The following is an 11,632-nucleotide window of genomic DNA, read 5'->3' on the forward strand; positions in this document are numbered from 1 at the left end:
ACCTAGAACAGGCAAATTCATAGAGACAGGAAACAGAGTAGCAGTTGCCAGGGGCCAGAAGTGTAGAGGAATAGAAAGGTATTGTTTAAAGAATATAGAGTTTCTGTTGAAGTGATGAAAAAGTTCTGGAAATCGATAGAAGCGGTAATTACACAACTTTGTAAAATGATCTTAATGCTATAAATTGTTCACTTAAAAATGGTTAAAATGGTAAATTAGGTTATATATTTTTTACACAATAAAGAATTAACCTTAGAATGTTTATTCATGTTATCATGGGATTCTTTATGATTCTTAAAATATAACCTCCCTTTGTTTAAACCACTTTTACAAAACTTTTAAGATAGATTATTAAAAATTGTTATTCACCTGGGGCAAAGGTCTTAGCTTTTTTCTGCATTCAGGCTTGCCACTTGTCAAAGCAAATGTCTCTTCAGAGTACTTCACTTCAGTCATCAGCTAGCTCTTCTCTTAGAAAAAGGATGCTGGTACTTATGCTTCACAAAAATATTTCATAAACATAAGCTTTTCTTTTTCTCACAAAGATCATACCAGAAGGAATGAGGAAAACAGATGTTGCTTATAAGGCTTCTCATAGATGTGTTTCCATTGTAAGCTGATCTGAGTCTGAATTTGGCGTCTGCTCCATTCACTGTGTGGGCTGAGCATTTTTAGTCTCACAGTTTGGCTGAAAGTTAATATTGACCTTTGACTGTTACCTGAAAACTCAATGATAAAATACTCTTACTAAACCTCTTGAGGGAGTGATTTCACATTCTAAGCAAATGTCTTCAAAATATATCACTCCATTAACCAAATTAATTTTATTCTTTGGTTGGGAATACTTATTTTACTAGATACAGAGCATTCCCCAAATCTGACAGGGAAAAAGCTTGTGTGGTCAGAATGGTAGAGAAGAGAAGATGTAAATCTCTTATAATGTTCTCTGCAGGTCATTATACCACAGCTTCTCAATTAATCTTCACCCCCATCAGGCTGCCAGGGCCAGGGAAGTCTGGCTACAGAACAGTTTCTCATTATTTGTTCTTCTGAGTATGTGCGTACTGCTAAGCAGTTCACGTTTCCCTTCGAGGGAAAGTAGCCCCAGATTCTTCTGTCCTTGAACTGTCTTATTTGTAACTACAACACTTTTTCCCCTTTTACAGTTTTATTGTACTATAACTGATATACAATGAACTGCACATATTTAAAGTGTACAATTTTACCATTTAAAGTGTACAGTTTTACCATTGTATAGTCATACATCCATGAAACCAGCACGGTAGACATATCCACTACTCCTATGCACTTTTGCAATCCTGCCTTCCTGCCTCTTTTCCACATTTGGGTCATTTCTGGTTTGGGGCTATTACAAATAAAGCTGCTGTGAACATTCACTACAAATCTTTGGGGTGAATGTATGCTTTCATTTACTTTGAGTTAAATGCCTAGAACTAGAATAACTGAATTATATGGTAAATGTATGTTTTTAAGACACTGACATACAGTTTTCAAAGTGGTATTATCATTTTATGTTCCCACTATCAGATGAGAGTTCCAAATGACCCACACCCTTGTCAACACTTGTATTGGTTAGTCTTCTTAATTTTAGCCATTCTAATGGGTTGACAGTAGTATCTGATTGTGATTTAAATTTACATTTCCTAATGACTAATGGTGTTGAACATCTTTTCATGAGTTTATTTGGCATTTGTTTACCTTTTCTGCTAAAATATTAGTTTCAGCACTTTTGAACCCATTTTTAAATGGGTTGTTTCTTGTTATTGAAGTGTAGATGTATTTAATTTGGCAGAGTCCAGTTATTTTTTTCCTTTAGAAAAGCTTGTACTTTTTAAGTCTTACTTAAAAGATTTTTGGCAAATTCAAAATCATTAAGATTTTCTGTTTTCTTCTCAGAATTTTATAGTTTTAGCTCTTACATTTAAGTCTAGATCCATTTCAAGTACATTTTTGTAGGTGATATGAGGTAAGGGTTGAAGTCTGTTCTATTAACTTTCAGCCAAACTGTGTTTGCTTTTTCAAATATGCCATCCAGCTGTTCTAATACCATTTGTTTGAAAGATTATCTTTTCTCCACTGGATTACTTTGATACTTTTGTCAAAAATTAATTGACAATAGGTTTATTTCTGGGCTCTCTTTATGCCATAGCATAGTGTCTTGATTATTTTAGTTCTTCAGTAGGTTTTTTTTTTAAGATTTATTTATCATGAGAGATGGGGGGGTGGAGCAGAGACACGGGCAGAGGGAGAAGCAGGCTCCATGCAGGGAGCCTGACGTGGGACTCGATCCTGTGTCTCCAGGATCACTCCCTGGGCTGAAGGTGGTGCTAAACCACTGAGCCACCCCAGCTGCCCTACAATAAGTTTTAACTCAGGTAGTCTTGTTTTTCAAAGGTGTATTTGGCTAATCTTAGTCTTTTGCATTTACACATAAATATTAGAATCAGCTTGTCAGTTTCTATAAGAAAAGCCTGCTGGGACTTGATTGGTATTACATTAAATCCATTGAAAATTTTCTTAGAGCTATTAACAATATTGAATCTTCTGATCTGTGAACACTTGATATCTCTCCATTTTTGTAGGTTTCTTTTACTTTTTTCAGCATTGTTTTGTCATCTTCAGTGTGCAGGTCTAATACTTTTATCAAGTATTACACATATTTGACAGTGTGGTAAAAGATATTTTTAATATCAATTTCTAACTGTTGCTAGTATATACAGTTACTATATATACACACAGCATGATGTATATATAGTATGGAAATTCAGTTGATTTTTGTATCCTGCAACTTCACCAAAATCACTTCCTTGTTCTAGTAACTTTTTTCTAGAATCTGTAGGATATTCTCTAAAGACCAGTAATTTCTCAATCTCAGATCATAGACATTGTAAGATATTTAGCAGCATCCATCACTCTACTCATTAGATGCCAGTAGCACCCTCTGCCCCAGTTGTGAACACCAAAAATTACCAGACATTGCCAGATGTCTTGGGGTGGTGGGGGAGCTATTGAAAACTATAGACAATCATGCCATCTGCAAATAAAGACAGCTTTACCTCTTTCTCCATCTTGATGCCCTTTTTTTAAATATGAGGCACTTCACAAATTTGTCATCCTTGTGCAAGGGCCATGCTAATCTTCTCTATATTATTCCAATTTTTAGTATATGTGCTACCAAAGTGAGCAATTGATACTTTTTATTTATTTATTTTGTTTGCCTTATTGCACTGGCTAAAGTGTCCAGTACAATTTTAAGAACAAACATTTTTTCTCTTGTTCTTGATCTTAAGGGGAATACATTACATCATCCACCATTTTTTAAAAGTTTATTTATTCATGAGAGACACAGCGAGAGAGAGGGAGAGATATAGGCAGAGAGAGAAGCAGGCTCCATTCAGGAAGACCAATGTGGGACTCAATCCCAGGACCCCAGGATCACGCCTGAGCCAAAGGCAGGCACTCAACCACTGAGCCACCCAGGCATCCCACATTATACACCGTTTTAACTGTCAAGTTTTTTCCCTTAGTGCCCTTTTTTTTTTTTAAACATTTTTACTTATTCATTCATGAAAGACACAGAGAGAGAGAGGCAGAGACACAGGCAGAGGGAGAAGCAGGCTCCACGCAGGGAGCCTGATGTAAGACTCGATCCAGAGATTCCAGGATCACACCCTGAGCCAAAGGCAGAAGCTCAATCACTGAGCCACCCAGGTGTCCCTCCCTTAATGCCCTTTATCAGGTTGAAGAAGTTCCTTTCTATTCTAGGTTGCTGAAAATTGTCATTAGAAATGTATGTTGAGGGCAGCCCGGGTGGCTCAGTGGTTTAGCGCCGCCTTCAGGCCCAGAGCGAGATCCTGGAGACCTGGGATCAAGTCCCACATCGGGCTCCCTGCATGGAGTCTGCCTCTCTCTGCCTGTGTCTCTGCCTCTCTCTCTCTCTCTCTATCTCTCTGTCTGTCTCTCATGAATAAATAAATACAGTCTTTAAAAAAAAAAAAAGAAAGAAATGTATGTTGAATTTTGCCAAATGCATTTTCTTTATATTAAGTGATCTTATGGTTTTGTTATTTATAGTAAATTACACTGATTAATTTTCAGATGTTAAGCCAACCTTGCATTCCTAGAATAAACCCCACTTGATAATAATTTATTATCTCTCTTTTTTTATCTTTTTTAATATACTATTGGATTTGATTTGCTAAAATTTTCTTTAAAATATTTGCATTTTTTTGTATCAGAGTAATACTGGCCTCAAGGAATAATTTGGGAAGTATTTTCAGTTTTCAATTTTCTGAAGAGGTTACTGTATAGCATTGATATTATTTTTTTTTAATTTTTTTTTAATTTATTTATGATAGTCACAGAGAGAGAGAGAGAGAGGCAGAGACTCAGGCAAAGGGAGAAGCAGGCTCCATGCACCGGGAGCCCGACGTGGGATTCGATCCCGGGTCTCCAGGATCGCGCCCTGGGCCAAAGGCAGGCGCCAAACCGCTGTGCCACCCAGGGATCCCGCATTGATATTATTTTTACTCCATAAATAGTTGGTAGAATTCACCAGTGACACCATCTGGACCTGGAATTGTCTTTATGGGAAGCTTTTTAAGTATAGAATAAATATATTTAATAGATACCAGGCTAATCAGGCTATCTGTTTCTTTCTGAGCTTTAGCTTTGATAGTTTGTGTCTTTCCAGGAATTTGTCCAATTCATCTAACTTGACAAATCTATTGGCATAAAGTTGTTAGTGTTTCTTTATTATTCTTTTAGTGTATATAGATTCTATAGTGACATCACCTCTCTTACTCCTAATACTGGTAATTTATGTCTTGTCTCTTTTTTTACTGATCATTCTGCCTACATGTTTAATTTTGTTCTACTTAGACTCCTAAATCTACCTTTTCAACTCAGTGAGACTGTCGAGCTCTGCCTAGGATGTTGCTCCTTGTGTTGTAGCCTGGTAACTCTCTAAGGGGAAAAGTACATCAGTTTTACAGTTTATCCCGTTTATTTCCCTTCTTTCATGGATCTTTTACAGTATTTGAAAATCTTTGTTTCATATATTTTGTCCTTATTTTAGTTGTTTCTGGAGAAAGGGTAAATGTGGCTCTTTTTATTTCCTCTTGGTCAAAAATAGAAATCCTCAACACTATTTTCTGCTTTATCACACTTATTTTAATGTCAAGTTGGTCCATGGTGTTTGACTATAGAAATCATTTCACTGTTGCTTCTGGGAGTAAAAGGGAGATGTAAGATCCTTTGTAACTCTTCAGTTCTTAAATCTGTACTTGGAGAGACATCCAGATGATAGAATTTTGTCCAAAAGCAATATGCTAGGAATAACAGCACATAAGGAATCCAGAGAGATGGAGAGAGGGATAAATAATACTGTCTCAACTGTAAAAACCCAAGGTAATATTATTTGGCCAGTACTTCCTACTCAGAACCTCTTTATCTCAAAACTGAAGGAAAGTGTGGTGATGTTTTAGGTGTACAAAGATTAAAATGACTGATGGTGAGTGGTCCTGTCCCAACTTGAGCTCTTAAAAGAAATATTGAGGGAATGGGATGCCTGGGTGGCTCAGTGGTTGAGTGTCTCCCTTTGGCTCAGGTTGTGATCCCGGGGTCCTAGGATCAAGTCCTGCATGAGGCTTACCGTGGGTAGCCTGCTTCTCCCTCTGCCTATGTCTCTGCCTCTCTCTGTGTGTGTCTCTCATAAATAAACGAATAAAATCTTTAAAAATATATATTGGGGAAGCTCATGATGTTTGGAGGAAGAACTTTCTAACACTTGAGGTTTAACATTTAATATCAACACTGAAGAAAGGGATAGGTACATAGACCTTTTTTTGGCCTCAGTATGATATTTCTGATGCCGTTACACAATATTCATGTTCTTCCCTTTTGTCTGTGTTTCAGGTTTTCTGTCTCAACTGGTCTCTGACAAGCCCCTGACTGAATGCATCCGTGCTGGTCACTATGCAGCAAGCGTCATAATTAGGCGGACTGGCTGTACTTTTCCTGAGAAGCCAGACTTCCACTGACAGAAAAGCAGGAAACCCAAGCCCAGGAGTACAGATAGTGCTCTGATTGCTTCCTGAGAATTCCCATATTAATAAAGAAGAAAATTATCTGCCATCTTTTCCTACTATAATAATATTCATTCTTAATTTAGGGAGTATAGTAATGCTCAGTAGAATCTTTATTCTCTCAACAACCTAAAAAAATAATGTCTATTTCCGTAGTTTGATAGTGCTACTTAAATGTTGATTAAACAGGAATACAGCATTTCAATGGAAATTTTTATTTCATTTTCAATTACTTTGTAAATTCATGTGTATTTAGCAAATTGATCAGTTTTTTTACATTTCTGCTTTGAATGCAGATGCAATTTAATATAATAGATTTTTAAACAGGAATTAATGCTAACACATCAATCTTTAGCTTTTTATACAAGTATATTTAATTTAGAATTGTGTGTATGTATATATGTATGTGTGTATATGTATACATACATATATGTATACCACATATATAAATAATAAATGGTCAAATAAGGTACGGAAATATATATCTTGCCAAGTTATGCCAAATAATCTCTTTAGCACATACTCAAACATGTAATAAACTTTGGATAATTAAATAGTTTGCCAAATTATGATATTCAAATTATAATCTTATATTTACCTATGATACTCTGTGATTTGATACAAATAAAAAACTTGTCATATGGGAATTTTTTTCTGTCTTTGCCCTGTGCTCAATAAACTAAAGAAATAAGATCATTATTTAATATTGGGCCCTGAAATGATATCTAATTCATTGATGGTGATAGAACAACATAATACATTGAAAAATAACTTAGTATTTGAGGCAATGAGTCACTGTTTTAGGGAGACAGAATTGCATAATAGAACCTCTGGAGTCTGATTTAATTATCTTTATATACCCTGGGGCAAATTACTCAACCTCTTTTATCTTCCCTTCTATAAAATGGGATAATACAAGATCGTTGAGATGACTTAAGAGAGAATACCAAGTATATAATGCTAGCTACATGCCTAGTAAGTGCTTAATAAGTACCTGCTATTTTTATCATTATAAATATTATTCTTGAGTAAGAAAAAGATGAGGTGCCTCGATGGCTCAGTTGGTTAAGTGTGAGACTCTTGGTTTCGGTTTGGGTCGTGATCTCAGGGTTGTGAGATCAAGCCCAGCATTGAGCCCCACATCAAGCTCCATGCAGAGTCTGCTCGAGATTCTTTCCTCTTCTCTCTCCCTCCTCTTCTCCTCCCCTGACTTACACACGTTCTCTCTCTCTCTCTCTCTCAAATAAATAAATAAATAAATAAATAAATAAATAAATAAATAAAATCTTTTTTTAGAAAAAGAAAAAGGTGGGATGCCTGGGTGGCTCAGTGGTTGAGCATCTGCCTTCAGTCCAGGACGTGATCCTGGAATCCCTGGATCGAGTCCCACATCAGGCTCCCTACATGGAGCCTGCTTCTCTCTCTGCTTGTGTTTCTGCCTCTCTCTCTGTGTGTCTTTCATGAATGAATAAATAAAAATGTTTAAAAAAAAAAAAAACGAAGACAAGCTGGGTGCTTGAGTATATTACAAAGTAGAAGAGAAATTTTAAAAAGCAAGAGTAGCTATTGTGTTTTCTTATTTTTCCGTCTATCTTTTTTTAAGATTTTATTTATTTACTCAGAGAGAAAAAAGAAGGCAGAGGGAGAGGGAGAGGTAGGCTCCCTGCAGAGCAGAGAGGCCCAGTGTGAGACTCAGTCCCAGGAGCCTGAGATCACAAACTGAGCCAAAGGCAGACGCTTAACTGACTGAGCCACACAGGCGACCTGATGTACCTTTAAATACTGCTTTATTTCTCTGAAAAAATCAGAGTTAAGACTTTTTTTTAGATCAGGGTAAGGATAATACATTTTTTATCTTAACTAAAGTCAAAGCAACTTTACCTAAAAGCTATTATTCTTACCAAGTTTTGCAAAGCAAGTATTGTAATTTTTTACCCTTCTGAAACAAACATGCATAATGGAAAGATTGTTTTAGACACAAGCTACAAAGGAAGCATGTGTTTGGCTGGCGGTCTGAAACTACCACCAGTGTTGAAATATAAAAATAGGCACTTATGGGGATCTCTGGGTGGCTCACCAGTTGAGTCCCTGCCTTTGGCCCAGGGTGTGATCCTGGAGTCCCAGAATCGAGTCCCACATCAGGCTCCCTACATGGAGCCTACTTCTCCCTCTGCCTGTGTCTCTGCCTCTCTGTGTGTCTCTCATGAGTAAATAAATAAAACCTTTAAAAAAAGATAGGCACTTATTCATTTATGTTACTATATCACCTTCAGAAAAGTATCCATTTAGTAATAATTCCATTAGATAAAGTAGGTTTAAAATGTAAACTTCTTTTAATGATTCAGTAGTAGTTCTATGTTCTAGTCCTCAGCTTTGTATCTCCTTAGACAAGTTCTTGAACTCCTCTGAGCCTTGGTTTTCTCAACTGTAAAATGAGGAAAACCTATCCACCCCTAGTGAGAGGATGTTAAGAGAATGCATATGTAAAAACATTTTATAAATGGCTAAATAAATTTAAATATGAAAAGCAGTTTGACATCTTTCAAAGGTACCAAAGCAATCTAGTGGGGAAGGGAAAGTCTTTTCAATAGACAACACTGTAATAATTAAATATCTATATGAGAAAAAAAAATGAACCTTACCTCACACTATACATAAAAGAGATGGATCATGGCCATAACATAAAAGCCAAAGTATTCTGCTATTAGAAGAAGATACATGAGAATATTTTCACAACTTGAGTATAGGCAAAAGTTTCTTGGAGAGGGCTTTGAAAGCACTTACCACAAAAGAAAAAAATACTGATAAAATGAACTCGAAAAAATTTTTTTTGTTCATCAGGACATCATTAAGAATATGAATAAACAAGCCACGGGCCAGGATAAAGTATTCACAGCACATACATTTCGACAAAGAACTTCTATTTTAGACTATATTAAAAACTTTTACAACAATGAAAAGACAGATGACCTTACAAAACAAAATATGTGAATGGCCAATAAGCTCATGATGAAGTATGTAGCATCATTAGTCATAGAGAAATGAACATTAAAATTTCAATGAGTTAGTTCTGTACTAGAATGACTAAAATTTAAATGACAACACCAAATGTTAGAGAGGATGTGAAGCAACATTGCTAGTGGAAGTGTAAAATGTAACAACCATTTTGGAAAAAGGCCTGGAAGTTTCTAATAAAATTAAACACACCTATTCTTTGAGCCAGCCATTCCACTCTGGTATTTACCCAAGAGAAATGAAAGCATATGTCCACAAAAAGACTTGTATTAGACTATTTTTAGCAGTTTTATTCATTGTTGCCAAAAACTGGAAACAGGGTAGTTGTCCAACAGCAGGAGAATAGATAAAAACTGTGGTATATTCAAACAATGGAATAATACTCAGCAAAAGAAAGAAATTACTGACAAAACAACATGAATCAATCTCAAAAACATTTTATTGAGTGAAAGAAGCCAGACATGAAAGAGCACAAACTGTAAGATTCCATATAAAGTTCTAGAACAGGCAAAACAAACCTATAGTGAAAAAATCAGACCAAAGATTGGCTTTGTGGGAGAGAGAAGTGGAAACTGGGAAGGGAGATGAAGGGCATTTTAGCTGACAGTGAAGTTCCATGTCATAATAGGGGATACACAGGTGTATGCATTTGTCAAAACTTGGAGAATGTCCTACTTAAGTTCCATGATTGTTTAATCACACATACAAAAAACTCAAATAATGAACTCTAGTTTATCATTAATGATATACATAAAAAATAGAGATGAAGTGCCTTGATGTCTTCAACTTACAGTGGAGTGCAGCAAAAAATGAGATGAATGGAAAGAGGGATGAAGAGATATATAGCAAGTACACCAAAATGTTAAATTTTGTAGAATGTAGGTTGTAAATACATGTTTGCTTTTCAACATTTCTGTGTGGTTGGAATTTTTCCTAATTGGAAAAAATATAAAGTATTTAGGAAAACCTATGAAACTTGATCAATAGCAGCATCTCAGGAAGAAGATAAAACAGAACATAATACAAAATCTTCCTCAAGTTATGATGGGATCACATCCTGATAAACCCATCAAAAGTTGAAAATATTTTACTTACAACTTAAAATGCATTTTAAGTTGAAAATGCATGTAATACACCTAACCTATTGAACATCATAGCTTAACCTCACCTACCTTCAATGTACTCAGAATTAGCTAGAGTTGGGCAAAATCATCTAACACAAAGCATATTTTATAATAAAGTTGAATAGGTCATGTAATGTTTGAATACTGTACTGAAAGTGAAACACAGAATGATTGTTTGCATCCAGAATGGTTGTAAATGTTTTGGTTGTTTGCCTCATCTGTTTAAAACCCTCTGCCCCCTTCAGTGTCAAGAAGCCTCCACCCTCTTTGACTATCCACCACTTAACCACTTTAACAGCCTTCCTACTGCTATCCCTCCTTGTAACCCTTCACTCCAGCCCAAACATAGAACTATGCTCATGCCTCTGTCTGGATTACTGTTTTTCTTCTACAAGATCTCAGTTGTAGATCCAATCCAAAAGTCAGGTCCTCTAAAAAGTTTTCTCCAGGGACGCCTGGGTGGCTCAGCGGTTTGGCGCCTGTCTTCGGCCCAGGGCTGATCCTGGAGACCCAGGATCAAGTCCCACCCACATCAGGCTCCCTGGATGGAAACTGCTTCTCTCTCCCTGCCTCTTTCTCTGTATTTCTCATGAATAAATAAATAAAATATTTTTTTAAATAAAAAATAAAAAGTTTTCTCGAAACCTCCAGGTTAGAACAGCCCAGGTGGCTCAGAGGTTTAGCCCCACCTTCGGTCCAGGGCGTGATCCTGGAGACCCAGGATCGAGTCCCACGTCGGGCTCCCTGCATGGAGCCTGCTTCTCCCTCTGCCTGTGTCTCTGTCTCTGTCTCTGTGTCTCTCATGAATAAATAAAATCTCAAAAAAATAAAAAATAAACCCCCAGGTTAGTTGCTAGTATATGCCTTCTTCTAAGGTAGGACTATCCACTGCCACATAGTAGATGCTGAATAAATGTTTGCTCATTGAAGGCCTCTCTCATTTCTCCAGATCCCTGTGGTGAGTTAGAGATTTGGGGATGGCAAAGTCACCAAACATTTTAGCTGCCAGGACAGCTATAATTGTTTATATTATCTGCCTATATTTCGGATCACATTCTCTATGATAGAACCCTCTTTTCTTTCCTATTTATCTTCATTCTTAAAAGTCTGTTCCCTAAGTTGGCAAGAGAAAAGGGTACCCAGGGTACGACAGCTGGACCACCTTCTCTTCCCATCCAAACTACATAATCTGGGATCCCTGGGTGGCGCAGCGGTTTGGCGCCTGCCTTTGGCCCAGGGCGTGATCCTGGAGACCCAGGATCGAATCCCACGTCGGGCTCCCGGTGCATGGAACCTGCTTCTCGCTCTGCCTCTCTCTCTCTCTCTCTCTCTCTCTCTCTGTGACTATCATGAATAAATAAATAAAATCTTTAAAAAAAAAAAAAC

General features: G+C 36.8%; 1 protein-coding gene and 1 non-coding gene across 14 annotated transcripts in view; one reads left to right on the forward strand and one right to left on the reverse strand.

The window, feature by feature from the left end:
* ADK (adenosine kinase) overlaps positions 1 to 6,754 on the forward strand; it is a 506,333-nt gene extending 499,579 nt beyond the window's left edge. For all 13 annotated transcript variants that reach the window (XM_025434871.3, XM_025434878.3, XM_049108811.1 and 10 more), the window contains one exon: positions 5,938 to 6,754. In XM_025434871.3, coding sequence (XP_025290656.1) covers positions 5,938 to 6,062 — 125 coding nt within the window. In that variant the 3' untranslated portion in view covers positions 6,063 to 6,754. The remainder of the gene's footprint in view (positions 1 to 5,937) is intronic.
* Positions 3,105 to 3,208, reverse strand: LOC112652086 (U6 spliceosomal RNA). The gene has a single exon (XR_003131238.1). It is a non-coding gene; the product is annotated as a U6 spliceosomal RNA (small nuclear RNA).
* Positions 6,755 to 11,632: the final 4,878 nt, after the last annotated feature.

Source organism: Canis lupus, chromosome 4, assembly GCF_003254725.2.
Source record: "Canis lupus dingo isolate Sandy chromosome 4, ASM325472v2, whole genome shotgun sequence".
NCBI lineage: Eukaryota > Metazoa > Chordata > Mammalia > Carnivora > Canidae > Canis > Canis lupus.